Here is a 20794-nt window from a genome sequence, read left to right on the forward strand (position 1 = left end):
CGCCGCAAAACTTATCAATTAAATAAATTATGTTTCCAATAAAAGTCTTGTAAACGGCTGTTTGCTTAAATGAACACAAGGAATATTCATATCAATATGGAATAAGGATGTGAAGTCCAGATCACTAAATCACGCTGAGTAGGCTTTGTGTGAAAAAAAAGTAATATTGTAACCTTCACGTCAATTGGCTTTTCAGTATTATTAGAAATTTGCAAAAAAATGGGGGTTCTTTACTACAAAACCCTTACTACTCTAATTAAAAGTGCTCTACAAAGCTGAAGGATCCCACTGTTGTTTGAAAATCTAATAAAGTCTATGGACGTTGAGTGGCTGAATGTAAACTCCAGCCCAGTAATCAGTTTTTTTTTTAACACCTGCTCATTGGATTTTTTATTTTTTATAATCATGCCAGTGAAGTCTAATTCAACATCTGAAATCATTTTTCTCTTAGGGGCCGATCAGATTAGAGCTGTCATTTTTCAGCAGGGGACAAGAAAATAATGGTATGGACAAAACGTGCCCCTTAATTTATAAATGTAAATGCAGAACAATGAAATCAACCAATGCACAACGAGTATTCCCAGAGATTGTGAGTTATAAAAATCTCCAACCTGTGCAAGGAGGGTTTGCAGACAAAATAGAGTTCTGTGACCCTTTTATTCTGGGAATCAGTGGGGGTCTAAGCTCCTGGACTGCTACCAATGTTATATGTCAGAAGATATCTAAAAGGCGTTTATCAGATTTTTACATTGATGGCCTATTCATGAGGGAGCCTCCTGTGTAGTGACCTTGATAGGATACTGCAGCTCAGCGTCCATTCAAGTGAATAGGAACTGAGTTTCAGTACGCAAGTGCTGGAAGATGACCAGTGGGGCGGATTTACTATTGAAAATGTGCCAGTTTATGGGGCATTTTGCACCAAAAAGCTGGTGTATATGCTTTGTACCAAGTTTTTTTTTCCTTGTGGCTTTGTGTGAAAGGGGTGTGACATAAATGCATCCCAGTGCGCCAAAATTTGGCAGCAAGTAAAGCTGTCATTGGGCTTATTAATCCCTCTTAGGGCTCATTCACATGACTGTATGAATGAGTCCGCATCCATTCCGCAAATTTTGCGGAACGGGGTGGACCCATTATTTCAATGGGGCTAAAAAAGGTGTGGACAGCGCACCCTTGTTCCGTTCTACAGCCCCTATAAAAAATATAGAGCAGGTCCTATTCTTGTCCGCAATCACAGGCAAGAATAGGCATTTCTATAATGGGCCGCCCGTTCTGTAAATTGCGAAACGCACACAGGAGGCATCTTTGCGGACCACAAAACACGGAGCAGTGAGCGTGTGAATGCGCCCTAAGTATGTGACTTTAACCCTTTCCTTTTCAGAATGAACACCTTTAGAGGGAACACTGGCTATCCTAGCCTTTGGTATACTTTCTGAAGCGATTCCATCCTCAGGTCTCACGCTTGCGCCCAGCATGAAGCCAAGTAGACTGCAGTGGAGATCAATGCGCATGCGCCGGACACACGATCATGCAGTGCATGCACGAGATCTCAGGATGGAATCGCGCCTGAAAGTATACCAAAGGCCGTCAATAAAATGCAAAGGGAAGGGGCATTGAGCATGATTACAAGCAAAAAAAAAAAAACGCTGCCCCCTTAACTTTAAGAACCTAATTTACATACGACCTGGGGGGGGAATGGAAGTCCTTTTTCAGCAATCATGCACATTTTTTTAAAATAAAACTGTGTAAGTTCACGTTAGAATGTAAACTTAGACTAGACCATTTTTTTGGTGCATGGACACATTTTTGGCGCATTTCTGGCGCAAGATTTACGATACTCAAAGGTCCATGCACCAGAATAGTAAATTTGTTTAATAATGAGACTGTGGTTCATATTCTAAGATGGTGCAACACTGTGTTTTTTGTAGAGCCTATTATACCATTACATTTACCATTTCACAAAACAAAACAAGAAATTGCGGACAAGAAAAGGCATTTTCTATATAGTTCTGGCAATGTGCGGATCCGCAAAATGCGGAAAGCACATTGGCGGTGTCCGTGTTTTGCGGATCCGCAAAACACATACGGACGTCTGAATGGAGCCTTACAGGGGGGTGATCAATGACAGGGGGGTGATCAGGGAGTCTATATGGGGTGATCAGGGGTTAATAAGGGGTTAATAAGTGACAGAGGGGGGTAATGTGTGTGTGGTGTTTGGTGCTACTTACAGAGCTGCCTGTGTCCTCTGGTGGTCGATCCAAGGAAAAGGGACCATCAGAGGACCAGGTAGCAGGTATATTAGACGCTGTTAACAAAACAGCGTCTAATATACCTTTCTGATGCGATTATTTTAACATCTACAACCTGCCAGCGAATGATCATCGCTGGCAGGCTGTAGATTAACGTGTGAGCCGCGCGTCGCTGTGAACGCGTGCGCACGCGCGTTCACGCGAAATCCCGGCTCTTGTGGGACGACGCGCCGGCACGTCAATGAGTAACAACCCGACAACGAGTTGTGGCTGGAGGACCCCGGGTTATTGAGATTCTGTTGACCCTAAAAAAAAACTGCTGACATAGAAAGTGAAGGAGACCTCCAACTGGAGGCAATATGTATTCTCGCAGACATCAGGATATATTGTAGAAGCTTGTAGGCCGTATTAACACACACAGTCCAATGGATGAGACTGCAAACCCTGGTCTGTAGTAAGAGTGTGGTTACATTAACATAAGGGATGATAGTTGTACATAAGAAAGGTTGGAACGTGGAAAGCCTTCGATAGCACGGTGCACCCTTGCCTTTGTAACGTTGAGACAATGTCTAAGCAGTAAGCATTTTATGAATTACAATGATACATCTGCACGCTTTTAAAGCTGTCATCGACGACATAGGCTTATTATACAGATATGTATAATAAAACTTGCTATGACTAATGATAATGAAATAGATGCAAAATTGACACTTTATATTATCTATGGGTCAAAGGTGCAACGTTTCCCTGGTGCAATGAATGGCAGTGAAGCGGCTTGTCTTTTTTTTTGGCCCTGCATGCTTTAATAACTGTGAGCTATAAATTGGTTCAAAGGATGAAATGATACTTCAAAGTGTATGAGAAGGAGAAGGCAGCTCCTTGTTGATCATCTAGGAAACGTTTACACTTCCCATGGTCTTGTGTCCGAGGGGGAAGGGTGCAGAACACAGGCAGGAGATTTGGTGAATAGTCTTAAACTAGCATGAGGCAAGGATTTCAGGTCCTTATAGTCTGTGACCCTGTGATGTGCTTTGTCTAACAGGGGCAGCTGCAGTTATCAACAGATGTTTCGGCAATAAATAATTGGTATCATCTCAGAAAAGTCCCATCTACCTGTGGAGAGGGCATAATACGGAAAACACTGCTTTGCTATTCTAGCCACATTAATCTCTCATCTATCCAGGTTTCTTGGGGTGCTTCCTGCAGGTGCTCATTGTGAGAGAATCAGGACTGTACTCTTTTAAGTTAAGAAGCTTTGCAGGGGTCACAGGAAAGGTCAAAATCAGCCATAAATTTCTGTCTAAGGTCACAAATCCCCCCCCCCCCCCCCCAAAATAAAATGACAATACAGAATTAGTCTAATGTTGCAACATAATCAGCCAAATATAAGGGTTTGGCTTCCTTCTTAAAGCACGTCATGCACACACATACACAAAAGATAAAAGTGATCACATTGTGCTCGGCCACCATTAGTTTAAAGCGTATAACTAGACACTAAAGAAGGTCAGCGTAGCTTTAAATTATTATGCAATACTTAAAGAGGACCTTTCATCAGTTTAGCCCTAGTCTAATTATGGTCTTACCTTATAGGGCAGCCCCCACTGATGCCATGGCACTTTTTTTTTTCCCAAAGACGCTGTTGGCCCCGTTGATTTTGGCGCCTTCTATTATAATGAGCCAACTCAGTTATACTAGGCGGAGACTCGCAGTTTCGCTGGGGGCGGTTCTCTTCTCCCTGGCTGTGAGCGCATCCAATTAGAGCGCACCGCTCTTAGCCAGGGAGAATGCAAATGAAGTTTTAGTGCAATATACAGTACAGACCAAAAGTTTGGACACACCTTCTCATTCAAAGAGTTTTCTTTATTTTCATGACTATGAAAATTGTAGATTCACACTGAAGGCATCAAAACTATGAATGAGGAATGTGTGGAATTATATACATAACAAAAAAGTGTGAAACAACTGAAAATATGTCATATTCAAGGTTCTTCAAAGTAGCCACCTTTTGCTTTGATTACTGCTTTGCACACTCTTGGCATTCTCTTGATGAGCTTCAAGAGGTAGTCACCTGAAATGGTTTTCACTTCACAGGTGTGCCCTGTCAGGTTTAATAAGTGGGATTTCTTGCCTTATAAATGGGGTTGGGACCATCAGTTGCGTTGTGGAGAAGTCAGGTGGATACACAGCTGATAGTCCTACTGAATAGACTGTTACAATTTGTATTATGGCAAGAAAAAAGCAGCTAAGTAAAGAAAAATGAGTGGCCATCATTACTTTAAGAAATGAAGGTCAGTCAGTCTGAAAAATTGGGAAAACTTTGAAAGTGTCCCCAAGTGCAGTCACAAAAACCATCAAGCGCTACAAAGAAACTGGCTCACATGCAGACCGCCCCAGGAAAGGAAGACCAAGAGTCACCTCTGCTGCGGAGGATAAGTTCATCCGAGTCACCAGCCTCAGAAATCGCAGGTTAACAGCAGCTCGGATTAGAGACCAGGTCAATGCCACACAGAGTTCTAGCAGCAGACACATCTCTAGAACAACTGTTAAGAGGAGACTGTGTGAATCAGGCCTTCATGGTAGAATATCTGCTAGGAAACCACTGCTAAGTACAGGCAACAAGCAGAAGAGACTTGTTTGGGCGAAAGAACACAAGGAATGGACATTAGACCAGTGGAAATCTGTGCTTTGGTCTGATGAGTCCAAATTTGAAATCTTTGGTTCCAACCACCGTGTCTTTGTGCGACGCAGAAAAGGTGAACGGATGGACTCTAAATGCCTGGCTACCACCGTGAAGCATGAAGGAAGAGGTGTGATGGTGTGGGGGTGCTTTGCTGGTGACACTGTTGGGGATTTATTCAAAATTGAAGGCATACTGAACCAGCATGGCTACCACAGCATCTTGCAGCGGCATGCTATTCCATCCGGTTTGCATTTAGTTGGACCATCATTTATTTTTCAACAGGACAATGACCCCAAACACACCTCCAGGCTGTGTAAGGGCTATTTGACCTGGCCTCCACAGTCACCGGACCTGAACCCAATCAAGATGGTTTGGGGTGAGCTGGACCGCAGAGTGAAGGCACAAGGGCCAACAAGTGCTAAGCATCTCTGGGAACTCCTTCAAGACTGTTGAAAGACCATTTCAGGTGACTAATTCTTGAAGCTCATCATGAGAATGCCAAGAGTGTGCAAAGCAGTAATCAAAGCAAAAGGTGGCTACTTTGAAGAACCTAGAATAAGACATATTTTCAGTTGTTTCACACTTTTTTGTTATGTATATAATTCACATGTGTTAATTCATAGTTTTGATGCCTTCAGTGTGAATCTACAATTTTCATAGTCATGAAAATAAAGAAAACTCTTTGAATGAGAAGGTGTGTCCAAACTTTTGGTCTGTACTGTACATGCAATAAAAATACTGTTCAGCTTTTTGTGTACATTATTTTCCTCTCTAGTAGCGCCCTCTGCTGTTTAACTGTGGTCCACCTTCTCTTGCATCCAGTGGTAGACTCAAAAGCTCAGTAGTTACCAATCCCTCTAAGCTGTGTTCTTTAGAACTGAAAGAGTTAAATATTCCAAACTATGCAGCAAGTAAAACTGTTATTGGACTTGTTAAATCCCATGTGATTTTAACTTAAACCCTTTCCTTTTCAGAATGCACAGCTTAGAGGGAACACTAGTTACCCTAATGTTTGGTATACTTTCAGGCACAATTTTATCCACAGATCTCAGTCTTGTGCCAAGCAAGAAGTCAAGTAGACTGCAGTGGGGATCAATGCGCAGTCGCCGGAAACATGATCAGACAGAGCATGCACAAGATCTGAGGATGAAAGTATACCTGAAAGTATACCAAAGGCCGTCAATCTAATGCAAAGGGAAACAGAAGTGGCAAGCTTGAATTCAAGCAAGAAAGCCGCTGCCACCTTGACTTCAAGAACCTGTTTTACATACAGTCTGCTGGAAAATGAAACCTTTTTCAGCAATCAGGCGCATCCAACATCTAAGGCAAAAAGATCTTTAGAAACATGATGACAACATCTGCAAGGTAATGCTTGCAGTTTATAGTGCATTTTGTCGCTGACATTCCCGTTAAACAGCCTATAGGTATAGAGAAACTTTATGTCATGCCCCCAACTGTGCTGGTCTGGTACACTTGACTGCTGAGACCAATGATTGACTGCAGTGGCCACATTAGTAGGAACTGCACACCATCACTTGTGGTCTAGCGGTAATGGGGGCTGCTGGGCTGGGTCACAGGACCGTCATAAGATAAGTGGCTTTCTTTTATCGGTTTACACCTCTCCTCCAGGCTCTGCTCCGTTTTAATTTTTTGGCCAACCACTTTAACCTATTCAGCAAACTGCATATCTAATGCACTATTCACACCATGATTGATGTGTATGTTCAGTGAAATGTGAAGAGTTAATATTTTGGGGTACAGGTAAGACACATAAAAAAAGAATATCGCAAATGGATTAATAAATGTGGGCCAAAGTGTTACCTGAGATTGATTTAAGAGGTTTGCCACGCATGCATACATGTCAAATTGATATAAGCAGGCTATGTCATCCATACCAGTAAGTCTTGCAGTCTTGGGTTAATAAGGTCTTGAAGGTTTGTTTTGTCTTCTGGGCCCACATCCTGTTTGTATTGCCACCTTTCTGGTACAAATGGCCACTTCATTTCCTTTGCCTCCTGGATAAGGGTCTTCAGATCGACTGGGAGCGAAGCTGGAAAAGGTCAAAGCACATGTAAAGATATCTCCTTTACGTAATGACAAGACTCATCTGTTATGTTGTGGTATGCACACCATATGAAACTACCTCATTTTCCCATATACCTTTGTGCACTTGCTACACATAGCTGCCTTCAACCACAACACTGATAATAAGAAATTGTCTGTCAACTGAGTGACTATTTACTTGTGCCCTCAAGGTAAGCTAGAGCAATCGGCCATTAAATAGGTTTTTAATGGGAAGTAAAGCATTGAGATAACTGAGTGAGTGGAGACAAACATACTTTCAAAAGGAAGTAAACCCATCTACTCTGTGATCAATAGGAGAAAGAAAAATCTATTTTCACCTACTAAAACGACAATGTTTTCAAGTGTAGCACTTCACAGTATAGCTTTAAGGGGTTGTCCAAGTTAGAGGAAAACATGCCCAGCAATAGTAAATGTAATAAAACAGTCAGGTCAGGCAGTGAAGGGTCAAATACAAAAAAGTCAGGCAGAAGTCGGTAAATGGACAGGCAAAGTAGCTAACGGTACACCTTTGCAGGAAACTAGCGTTCTAGAATCTATTGTTCAGGCACTTTCCTATAGAGGAAAGTGCCTTAAGTATCCTAGGGTAGCCAGGCATAGGCAGGGGTAGGTTAGGGTCCTTTAAGAGCCGTAGAGAGCACACGCATGTCCTACAGGCAGCGAGAGGCATTGCCAGCAGGACAGTGCCCTGGAGCGAGTGAGCACAGAGACGGTCATGACCACCAGCAAGAGAAATGCGGTGGTGGGCACGGACCACCTCCATAACAAGGTAGCAGGGGAGAAAATGGTAACTATTACTTATTTTGTTATTTTATCACATTTACTGTTGCTGGGCATGCTTTCATTATATTAGACAACCCCTTCAAGGTATGATATTCATGTCCTAACATTTATGGTCATATACAAGTCTACAATATTTACCCGTTTACCTAAAAGCTGTGCATGAGTTGTATGTGTTGTATTAAGTTGTGTATTGTGATTCTTATGTATTCAGAATTCTTCTAGAAGCTGAGATAAATATCTCAACAGTACCTGCTTGTTAGGTGTAGCCTGTGTGGCACTATGATGGTTGGCCCCCTGAGTAGCATAGTTTTCACACCATGCACTGTACAGTATATTTGCACTAATGTCCCAAACAAAAACTCAGATGCCAAAATGCAGGACAACAGAGAAGACTGCATTAAGGGAGCCCAGCTGAACTGTCTGGATAGTGTAAGTTATGAATTCTAATATAGGCGAGTTAGGCTCTGCTACTATCACATCCACAACCTAAGTAACTTCCTCATAGGGTAACAGTTAATTTCATGGTAGCACTTTTCTCTATGTTTAAAGCAACTTTAAAGGGACACTGATAGGCCCAATAATCATATTTAGGTATATATATGACAGTACAGGTCTTCTAAAGTGTATTAAAATCATATAAGTATCCCCCCTGTCCACCTTATAAATACAGTAAACTGAAGTTTTATAACCTGGTAGAAGCGTCTTCATTCTGCCCAAGGGGCGGCGTTTCATCTCCACTTGCGCCCAGCCAGCCGCCCCCCAACTGCCGTTTTGAAGAGCCGCCCAGCTCATCAATATTCACTTTGCTGGGCGGCTACTACTGTCCCCGACTGCACAAGATCCGGCGCATGCCCAATACAATCCTATGGGCATCGGCCTCTAGTATTAACCCATTCTGAGGTGTAAGAGAGCAGCGCTCTGAGGCGCTGCTCTGAACAGTGCCCGGCGCATGCGCATACCGAAGAGGCTAAAGCGGCCTCGAAGATGCTGACTGAACGCAGGCGCGATGTGATCCTGGCCAGTGAGGGTGCCAGGCGCATGCGCTGAAGATAAGACGGAGGCCGATGCCCATAGGATTGTATTGGGCATGCGCCGGATCTTGTGCAGTCGGGGACAGTAGTAGCCGCCCAGCGAAGTGAATATTGATGAGCTGGGCGGCGCTTCAAAACGGCAGTTGGGGGGCGGCTGGCTGGGCGCAAGTGGAGATGAAACGCCGCCCCTTGGGCAGAATGAAGATGCTTCTACCAGGTTATAAAACTTCAGTTTACTGTATTTATAAAGTGGACAGGGGGGATACTTATATGATTTTAATACACTTTAGAAGACCTGTACTCTCATATATACACCTAAATATGATTATTGGGTCTGTCTGTGTCCCTTTAAAGACCAGTCACACGGTACTTGGCATCAGGATAATTAAGGATAATTCCCAGCAAGAAGAAATCCAAGCAATCCTTTAATATTCCAGGTCTCCCATACATGTTTCTGGGTACAAACTGCTATACTGTTACTGCTTTCTCACTCCAAGTTGGTTGGCACTCAAGACGAGGAGATTTGGGCACTGGCTGCATTCACCCACCTACATTTTCATTGCACAACTTGTGAGCCTCCTTGATCTAGATTTGCATACTGCATAAAGTCTGTACATTCTAACCCTATGAACGCCATTCTTTTCTCCACCTTCTGCTTTTTTATTGCTATTCAGGTTTAAATAAATTTCTGAGATGACAATATTAGATCGGAGGGTGTCCAGCTTTCAGAACCCGCACCAATCAGCTGTTTTAAGAACTCTCCGGGCCCAGTCTGCACTGGTCACAGTTAGTACTGGTTGTTCTGGGTATTAAACTTGAATAGGACAACATTACAAAGCACAGAACAGCCTTTACTAAGGGTGCAGCGTTCTGGTCTATGGACCACTATAATCAATAAAAAGGCTTTCCAACAGTTTTCAATAATGAGCCCTTCAAACAGGCTGGGGTATGAAAAGGAATCCCTTCAATCTGATGTTGACTGTTCTTCCTATCAATATTGTGACTTCAGAAAACCCATTTAGGCGTGTAAAGTTACAGTAAATAAAGGTCCTGTTAGTGAATTTGGCAGCAAGATACACATCCACTTATATAGCCACCATGCATGAGCAAACAGCGCCAGGATGTAACCTATTGTAGCTACTCTAAGTGGGTGATTCCTTGTGCATGGACATAATGGACAATTTATGGGGTACAAGCATATGATAGCAAAATGATGGTTAATTATGGAAGTAAACATGAGCAAGATATGCATGCACATGAAAGAAAAATAACTGCACATCGTAGAATATAGTATAGAATACAGTGTCACATGAAATGCACAGATTGAAAGACAAGGTTAAATAAGGTAAGAGAATCTGTCTGCAACCATTTGAGGCTCTCATTTGTCCACTTCAGTAAATAACTCACCAAGAAAAATAAAATTATTCATAATACTATAATGGTCAATTAGCCTCTAGCTGGTTTTAAAAATGATAAATGTGTCATAATGGAGAGGGTGCAGCACAATTTGGCACACCCTTAAATGATGCATTTAGGTAGAATTAGCTCCATCCATTTGTTTGTCTTAATATGTTCCACGCAGCCCACTTTGCACTTACCTGGCTGTCATTTTGTCCAAGTTTGGTTTTGTTTAATCCAATCATATGTTAGAATTTAAACTACAGTTAGAAGAACTTGAGATGCTATTACACTGAGATGTCATTCTACACAAAAAAAAAAAAAAAGCAGTACTAAACCAGATTATACAGGAAAAATATTGGGTGCAATTGCCCGCACAATCTGCGCCATCACTGAATCCCTCACCAAGGTGAATCCTTTTGTCAATCTGCAGCAAGATGGATCATATGAAACACTGGCCGAGAAACTACCTTCTTCATTGAGGTCCTGTGACGTGTTCAGCAATCCCTATAATACCTGGCTCTATTAATACTTTAAAAATACTACCGAATCTTTGTATGCCTCTAATGACATGTCATGGAGATAGATGACTGTATAGGTGGAGGTCCTAGGCTACTAAAATCACTGTGTTCCTTCATCTTGTAGCTTAGAGACCTTCAGATTTCCAAGTCCATGGGGGAGATTTATCAAACTGGTGTAAAGTAGAACTGGCTTAGTAGCTGCCCAATCAGATTCCACCTTTCATTTTGCAAATGAGCTGTGAAAAATGAAAAGTGGAATCTGATTGGTTGCTATGGGAAACTAAGCCATTTCTACCTTACACACACATATATATATATATATATAGCCTTGAACTTTAATGTGCAGGCAAATTCTGTGAAATATAAGATTTTGTTAGTGAAGCCACTCTTACAGAAGTATATGGAGCCATACTATATGCCCCCCTATGCTCCATCAAATAATTTGGTATTATTATGTACAATTTGCAAGCCAAAGCCAGGAGTGGGTTCAATCAAAGAAGATGTAGAAATCGTTCCACTATCCTTTTTCTCTCTGTAGATGCCACTCCTGGTTTGAACTCACAAATACTGATACAAAAACTAGTCAAATACCGAACGTGTGAAAAAGGACTAATATGGTTATCTACAGAAGCGCCAAACAGTGCTACACGTGTGCCTATATCTCTACAGTGCCAGCTGTAGGCACTCTGTAGGTCACCAAAGAGGCTCTGTACACACGTTACTAAAAGTTAACTAAACCAAAAACTAGTACAACAGCTGTACTATCAAATCTTAAATGGCACAGTCTATATCCTTGATTGATATGTCTATCTCATAGATACAGCTTTATGGATTTTCCTTTGTAACATGATGCACAATATCTTCAAAAGGTACAACTTTTTTCTAGCCCTTAAAGTCATATGCCGATTTTCCTTGAATATTTATGGCACTGATGCCCTGTAACAACTCATGCAATCAAAGGAGAATAAGCAGATTGTTTTTCATAGGCTATCAAACAGACCACCCAAAATGAGCAGTGATACAAGAAGTATGACAGATATGCTTCCTAAAGAGCAATTTTCACTGAGGACAAGAATCCAAATGAAAATGCCTAAGGCAAAGAAGGTCTACTGGCCGGCCTGAGGTCTGAAAAGAAAAATAGAGACATGAGAGGAAATTCTTCCTGTGCACACAGCTCCATGAACTGTTCTGTCTCTGCATGGCTAGGCAGAGAGAATAAAAGTGACACACAAGTGCCCATTATGGGTGAAGTACGTAGAGAGACAGTCCTCATCCTTTTTGAATGTTTTCTATATAGATACCATAAAGCTGAATTCATATTGTAAAGATAAAACACCATAACTGGTATATACTATATGCTATTCAAGACAATTATACACAAAAGCAAAAGTATGACAATGACACCAAGTCGCCGTGACCTGTAGGCATTTGGGGTCTTTTTTTTCATTGTCGCATTCTAAGAGCTATAGTATAACTTTTTTATTTTTCTGTCAATGTACAGTAGCTGCATTAAGGCTTGTTTTTTGCAGGACAAGTTGTAGTTTATAGTGGCACCATTTTGGGGTACACATAACTCATTTTATTAACTCTTTCTAAGGGGATGGGAAAAACCATCAATATGGTTAGAGTTTTTACGTAAATTTTGTGACATTCACTTTGCAGCATAAATAGTATGATAACTTTATTCTTTGGGTCAGTACAATTATAGTGATAATAAATACATATAGTTTTTTTTTTTGCGTTTTACTACTTTTCCACAATTGCATTGTCACATCCCAAGACCCATAACTTTTTTTTATTGTATTGAAGTTTTTGTATCAAAGTAAACACTCACTAGTTAAAAAAAATTCACTGGAAAAAAAGGCACAAATTCTGCACTGAATTTTGTAGGCAGATTTTCAAAATCTGTCTCATGAACATATAGCAAGGGACCAGTGAGTTTGAAGATTCCTTAAAGCAGTGTTTCTCAACCTTTTCATGCCAAGTACCCCCTAGTGACAAAAAAGTTCCCTCCCAGTACCCCCAAAGAAGTGATCAGTTAAATGTTTACAAAATAGCTTAAGAATGGTAAAATAAATATATAATAGTCATTGTTGCAACTTTCAAACAAAATAATTATTGTTTAACTGTTATAATAATGCAAAAAAACATATTTTAAAGTACAGTGCACTTTCCCAAAGCTACACTCTCCTAGAATACAGGCCTTTACATTGTACCAGCTCTCCAAGCCCTACTCTTTCACCTTTAATATGTTCAATAAAGATTATGGTGCAACTCATAACTTCCATTGCAGTCTACCCCTCAATCCACATCTTCAATAAGTGTTATGGAGCAGCTCATTAACATCCCCCTTATCTTTAATAATAAGTATGTTGCCCCTTTTGAACCCTCATGTTAATATCTTCAGTAACTGTAATAGTGCAACAACTCCTCACCCCTTGACTGGCCAGCCCACTTTATCTTCAATACCTCATAACCTTTACAGATTAAGGCTGTATGGTTGTATGAAGATTGCAGTTCTCCTACCAGTCTAAGGTTTTAAAAGGACCAACTTACATCATAGATACAGAACCAGAGCCAAGCTTATTACATAGATATGAAACTAGAACAAAACTTACTACATAGATACAGAATTTGAACCAAGCATACTACATAGATAAGAGAGCAGAACCAACTGTATCACATATATTTGGTATGTGAACCAAGCTTACTGTATAGATATGGTACCAGGCCATGTTTTGACCCTGTCAGATACAGAGTAAATGTATCATATATAACAAATATTTCTCCACTACCATTGTAAAACATAAATAAAGCAAAACAAAAAAAGATCCATCAAAAACAGAATATACTGTATATACAGTTTAAAACAGAAGTTTACATACACTATATAAAAAGACACATATGTATGTTTTTCTCAATATCTGACATGAAATCAGAATAAACCTTTCCTGTTTTTGGTCAATTAGGATTACCATAATTATTATTATTTGCCAAATGCCAGAATAATCAGAGAGAAAGAAAGAGAGAGAGAGAGAGAATATTTTAAGGCATTTTTATTACTTTCTGCAAAGTCAAAAGTTTACATACATTTCATTAATATTTGGTACTATTGCCCTTAAATTGTAAGACTTGGGTCAAACGTTTGGAATATCCTTCCACAAGCTTCTCACAATAGTTGGTCGGAATTTGGGCCCATTCCTCCTGACAAAACTGGTGCAACTGAGCCATGTTTGTTGGTCGCCTTGCTCGCACCAGCCTTTTCAGCTTTGCCCATAAATTTTCAATAGGATTGAGATAAGGCCTTTGCGATGGCCACTCCAAAACATTGACTTTGTTATCCTTAAGCCACTTTGTAACCAGTGTCGCAGTATGCTTCGGGTCATTGTCCATTTGGAAGACCCATTTCCGCCCAAGCTTTAACTTCCTGGCTGATGTCTTGAGATGTTGCTTCAGTATTTCCACATAATCTTCTTTCCTCATGGTGCCATCTATTTTGTGAAGTGCACCAGTCCCTCCTGCAGCAAAACAACCCCACAACATGATGCTGCCAACCCCGTGTTTCACAGTTGGGATGGTGTTCTTAGGCTTCCAAGCTTCTCCCTTTTTCCTCCAAACGTAACGATGGTCATTATGGCCAAAAAGTTCCATTTTAGTTTCGTCAGACCACATGTCTCCAAAAATGTAGGTCTTTGTTCCTATGTGCATTTGCAAACATTAATCTGGCTTTTTTATGTTTCTTTTGGAGTAATGGCTTCTTCCTGGCAGAGTGGCCTTTCAGCCCATGTTGATACAGTACTCGTTTCACTGTGGATATTGACACAATCTTTCCAGCTTCCGCCATCATCTTTACAAGGTCTTTTGCTTTTGTTCTTGGGTTGATATGCACATGTCGGACCAAAGCACATTCATCTCTGGGACACAGAACCCGTCTACTTCCTGAGCGGTATGATGGCTGGACATTCCCATCTTGTTTGTACTTGCGTATAATTGTTTGTACAAATGAATAAGGCACCTTCAGGTATCTTGAAATTGCACTCAAGGTTGAGCCAGACTTGTCCACAATTCTCTTCCTGATATCTCAGCTGATTTCTTTACATTTTGCCATGATGCTACACAAAGAAGCAGTGTGTTTCAGGTGTGCATTTAAATACATCCACAGGCGTGTCTCTAATTAACGCAGATGTTGCCAACAAACCTAACAGAACCTTCCAAACACATGGCATCATCACATGGGCAGTCCAGAATGGGCATAGTCATTTTAGTGTATGTAAACTTTTGACATTGCAAAAAATAATAAAAATGCCTTAAAACATTCTCTCTCTTATTATTCTGGCATTTGGCAAATAATAATAATTATGGTAATGTCACGGATGCGATGTGGGTGGAAAACTCCACAACGAGCACAGGAGGGAAGAGGAAAAGAACGAGGCCTGGAAACTAGGGTAAAGGAGAAGGTCATCTCCTAGAACAACCCTAATCCAAGTCCTGACTATCAGTATGAACCGACCTTGATGGTAGGAAAATTCATACACAGGAACCTAGAGCCCTAACACACCCTGTAGGGCCCTGGTATAGCTACAGGACTTGAGACAACCTATTCCTTCACCAGCAGGATGAACAGGATTCTCCCTCAGGCCTGGATACAACAGACAGGGGAATACAACAAATAAAATACAAATAGGAAAGACGACACTTAACTTCACGTGGAGCTAAGGCAGTGCCAGGAGCTCAACCGAGAACCAACAACCAGCTAGTCCAGAGTCCAGAAACTGGAGCTATAAACCACACCCCTTGAAGGGGTAAGCAGTAATAAATAGGGGAAGTTAAATTACCAAACCAACAACACTTGCCAGAGGTGTGGTCATTACCAAAACAACACAGACACAAATGATCCACAAGGAAGCATTCAGATTAACCCACATGTTGCCAGTCTCTCTGATCTTCTGGCCCCTGTCACAGAAGTGTCCGTGACAGGTAATCCTAATTGACCAAAAACAGGAAAGGTTTATTCTGATTTCATGTCAGATATTGAGAAAAATATGCATATGTGTCTTTTTATATAGTGTATGTAAACTTCTGGTTTCAACTGTACCTAGATACATTTGAAAAGATAGTGAGTCTAGCCTAAGTTACACATCCAGTAAATATGCCCCAAACATCTGACTCTTTTTACACACATGTTCACTTTTACTTAAATGCACACACACTAGAGTAACTTGCCACCATTGGAAGATCACGGAGAGCACTTAGCTGCAGCCAGAGTTCATGAAGAGAGGCGGCAGTCAGGCAAAGATTTTTGGTTGTAGAGACAGAGCCGCAGTCAGGAATAGGTCTCCCCTCACGTCTCCACACGTCTGCTCACATGTAGGTTTATAAGAGGGGTTTGGGTGGTGGCCCAAGGCTCTCATGGGGTCCATGGCTGCTCCCACGAACCACAAACTTTAAAGAGTGCTTTAAAGGCTATGCTACTGGCTAGCCTGCAAGTTTTTCTATAAATTGGCTAACCCCTTTAACTTTGTCTACGTTTTCATATATCTATGTCTGCTAAAGGGGCTCCCCTAAATGTTTCCAATACTCAATAGGGCCACCAGCAAACAGCAGAGTGCATTGCGGAGGGGAGGTTAAAGGGGGACCTTGCTTCCTTAAAGTTCTTTGCTCTGGTGCTCGGCTTTATATCAGTGCTTCCTGTTCCTGTTAAGCTTCCTTCTGGCTGGCATCATTACTATCTAACTCTATCTGTACTTTATACCTTCTCTACTTCCAGATCCATTCTTAAAGGTATTCTGTCACCAGGTTTCACCCCTGTCAGCTAAACATATGCTGATGTTCAGGGCCTCATCACGATTCCCAATGTGGGCTTCTAAATGTGATCTGTAGCCTTATTTTGCTAAAAAACAGCTTTTACTAACCTGTCATTCAAAGAAATAAGGTGCCCAAGGGGATGTCAATGGATCCAAGCTGCCGGCCGCACCCGCCGCCGTTCGTACCCAGCGCCGCCTTTCCAGACTTCTGCGCCGCCTTCTAACCCTCTGTGCCGCCTCTCGCTCTCCCTCCCTCCCCCCTCCTCCTGCTGTAAGATCTCGCGCATCCAGGGGTTGAGCGAAGTGCCGACGCATGCGCACTTCGCTGTAAGAAGCCAAATGGAGAAGTCCGCGCGTGTGCACAGGGTTCTGCCTGATGCGCCCGTGCGGATTTCTCAATTTGGCTTCTTACAGCGAAGTGCGCATGCGCCGGCACTTCGCTCAACCCCTGGATGCGCGGGATCCTTCAGCAGGAGGAGGGGGGAGAGAGAGCGAGAGGCGGCACAGAGGGTTAGGAGGCGGCGCAGAAGTCTGGAAAGGCGGCGCTGGGCACGAACGGCGGCGGGTGCGACCGGCAGCTTGGATCCATTGACATCCCCTCGGGCACCTTATTTCTTTGAATGACAGTTTAGTAAAAGCTGTTTTTAAGCAAAATAAGGCTACAAATCACATTTAGAAGCCCACATTAGGAATCGTGATGAGGTCCTGAACATCAGCATATGTTTAGCTGACAGGGGTGAAACCTGGTGACAGAATCCCTTTAAATTTGGATTAAAAAACTGCATAAAAAAATCTGATCATGTGTCAGCACCCTAACTGCTTGGTGTCATATCTGTATAAAACATTTACATATCTTACATTTCACTAAACAAGTAGAGAATGTTTGGAGAACAGTCTATGTGCATGAATTTATTAAGGCTACTTTCACACTGGCGTTTTAGTTTCCGTTTGTGAGATCCGTTCAAGGCTCTCACAAGCGGTCCAAAACGGATCAGTTTTGCCCTAATGCATTCAGAATGGATAAGGATCCGTTCAGAATGCATTAGTTTGCCTCCGTTCCGCCTCCATTCCGCTCTGGAGGCGAACACCAAAACGCTGCTTGCAGTGTTTTGGTGTCCGCTTGACGATGTGGAGGCAAACGGATCCGTCCTGACACACAGTGTAAGTCAATGGGGACGGATCTGTTTTCACTGACACAATATGGCACAATAGAAAACGGATCCGTCCCCCATTGACTTTTAATGGTGTTCAAGACGGATCCGTTTTGGAAATGTTAAAGATAATACAAACAGATGCATGCGGTTGTATTATCAGTGCTGATCCGTCTGTGCAGATCCATGACGGATCCGCACCAAACGCAAATGTGAAAGTAGCCTAAAACCCATAAAATTCTAATACATGCATCTCATGTTAGATTTTTGAAGCATGTCCAGAGGTATGGGGTTTTAAAGGGTTTGTCTCACTTCAGCAAATGACATTTATCATGTAGACAATGTTAATACAAGACACTTACTAATGTATTGTGATTGTCCATATTGACTCCTTTTCTGGCTTGATCCATTTTTCCATAACATGATACATTGCTTGTATCCAGGGGTTATGACCACCCAGCAATCCAGCATCAGTGGCTGTGCTTGCACACTATAGGAAAAAGTGCCGGCCTCTCTGGTGACCGGGATTGTGGGAGCATGCATAGGCACGCATGCGCAGCAGCTCCCCTCCCAGCCACCCCGTATGTGCGCTGCAGTGGTGGCCAAAACCCCTGGATACAAGCTGTGTATAATATGATTGAAAAATTAATCAAGCCAGCAAAGGAGGCAATATGGACAATCACAATACAATAATTGCCAATGCCTTATAATGTAATGTAACGTATATGTACTGTATGTCATATGGTGGTGGGCATACCAAGCGGGTGTCTGCTGTGTTACACAGCTCACACCCTCCGCAATGACTGCGATCAGGGATAACTCTGATTCCAGTAACCACTCGGACAGCGACAACTTAGCAGTTTGACAGTTGGAGGTGGCTCCCTCTGTCCTCTGATCATCCCCTCCTGCGGCATAATTGTGTGGTGTCTATCGGTTGTCATGGTAGTCTGGTGCTTTGTGAAGGCTCCCAGGTCTGCCATTGTAATCTTCGTTTTTAAGCCCGTTTTGCAGGTGTTGCAACCACCATAGACTGGAATACTGATAGTATTACAATCTATGGCAGGGATCAGCAACCCCCGGCACTCCATCTGTTCTGAAACTACAACTTCCAGAATCCTTCTTTCACTTTTGTAGGAATTATAAGAACAGCCGAGTAAGTTTGCATGCTGGGAGTTGTAGTTTCACAGCAGCTTGTGTGCTGAAGGTTGCTGACAGGGCCGGCCTTTGGGGTGTGCGGGCTGTGCGGCCGCACAGGGCGCCATAGCCTCGCAGTGTAATATGCAGCAGGCGAGGCGGCACTTGTGTCCTCCCTCGGGGCGGGCCCCCAGCCCCCTCCCCTGTTTGACCTGATTCCCCCTCCCCTGTGTCAGTGGCGGATCCAGCAATTGCCCCGTTGCCCCCCCCCCCCCCCGAGCTGGCAGCGGCGGCTGGGCACAGGGAGATGAGCACTTCCAAGCGCTCATCTCCAGTCATCTGTATCGCCGTCCTCAGGACAGCGATACAGATGCCTGCCTGTTCTGCGGTAGGGGAGGGAGAGGCGTGTCCCTTTCCCTTCGTCTGATAGGCTGCCGGCGCAGGCCTGAGCCATACAGCGTGGGACACAGGCCAGAAGAGGCCTGCATCGCATCACTGACATGGAGGTAAGTATGTGTTTTTTTTTTTTTTTTTTTATTATGTACAATACTTTTACTGGCGGGGGCTGTTATTACTGGCAAAGGGGGGGCTGTTTGTTATTACTGGCGGGGGCTGTTATTAATGGCAAAGGGGGGGCTGTTATTACTGGCAAAGGGGGGGCTGTTATTACTGGTGGGGGCTGTTATTACTGGCAAAGGGGGGGCTGTTATTACTGGCACAGAGGGGCTGTTATTACTGGGGGCTGTTATTACTGGCACAGAGGGGCTCTTATTACTGGGGGCTGTTATTACTGGCACAGAGGGGCTCTTATTACTGGGGGCTGTTATTACTGGCACAGAGGGGCTCTTATTCCTGGGGGCTGTTATTACTAGCACAGAGGGGCTCTTATTACTGTCACAGGGGGCCTGTTATTACTGGGGGCTGCTATTACTGGTACAGGGGGGCTGCTATTACTGGCATAGGGGGCTATTATTACTGGCACAGGGGGGGGGCTGTTAATACTGGCACATGATTGGGGGCACTATAGGGGCATCTACTGAGGCCACAAAGAAGGGGTATTTTATATGGGCTCTCTGTACAGTACAATTTTATACTGGGACACATTGTGGGTACTATGGGGAAGGTGGGAGAGGAGTACTATGGGGTCATCTACGGGGGCACTAAGAAGGGGTATTTTATACTTGCAAATTATGGGGGACACTGAGGGCATCTACTGGAGCATTTTATACTGGTACATTATGGGGGGCACTAGGAGTAAGGAGGGTGTGGAGCACTATGGGGTCATATACTAGGGGCACTATATAGGGGTATTTTATACTGGCACATTATGGGGGCACTATGAGGACATTAGCTCAAATGGGGGCATTACAAGGGGGTATTTTTTGCACTGTCACATTATAAGGAGAATTATTACTACTGGGGGGGGGGGGGCATTATGGTGGGCTTTATTACTCCCCCATGGTATGACCCCCTAGTAGCAGCACCAGCCTCTCCCTGCTCTGCTATCCCTCTGCCCCTTCTCCAAATACTTATTATGAAATCTTTCTCATTAGGATAAAACACAACATCAGCTCCACCGAGCCCCCGGCCAAAGTGTGGAAGTGGCGTCCGAGATCCCCAAGGGCCAAGCCAAGTAACTGTAAGTTTTCATGTGAAATATGTTTGTTATACACATATAGCATACACTGTGCCACACAATATTTATTTATTTATTTTTGAGGGGGGGGGGGGGCGCCACAAGGTTAGCTCGCACAGGGCGCCTGAACACCTAAGGCCGGCCCTGGTTGCTGATCCCTGGTCTATGGTATAAGCGATTGACTGATTGCATGTTCAAGTCACCTGGGGGGACTAAAAATAAAAGTATACAAAATTTTACATAGAAAAATATACAATAAAAAAAATAAAAAAATAAACATAATTGGTGTCACCATTTAAAAAAAAATAGAAAAGACTTTATTCTGCAT

At 42.8% G+C, this 20794-nt stretch overlaps 1 protein-coding gene across 6 annotated transcripts in view; it reads right to left on the reverse strand.

Moving 5' to 3' along the window:
- ALPK1 (alpha kinase 1) overlaps positions 1-20794 on the reverse strand; it is a 195214-nt gene that overhangs the window by 86856 nt on the left and 87564 nt on the right. For all 6 annotated transcript variants that reach the window (XM_044301796.1, XM_044301770.1, XM_044301788.1 and 3 more), the window contains one exon: positions 6822-6976. In XM_044301796.1, the coding sequence (XP_044157731.1) occupies positions 6822-6976 (155 nt within the window). The remainder of the gene's footprint in view (positions 1-6821; positions 6977-20794) is intronic.

The sequence above is a fragment of the Bufo gargarizans genome, chromosome 1 (assembly GCF_014858855.1).
Source record: "Bufo gargarizans isolate SCDJY-AF-19 chromosome 1, ASM1485885v1, whole genome shotgun sequence".
Taxonomy (NCBI): domain Eukaryota; kingdom Metazoa; phylum Chordata; class Amphibia; order Anura; family Bufonidae; genus Bufo; species Bufo gargarizans.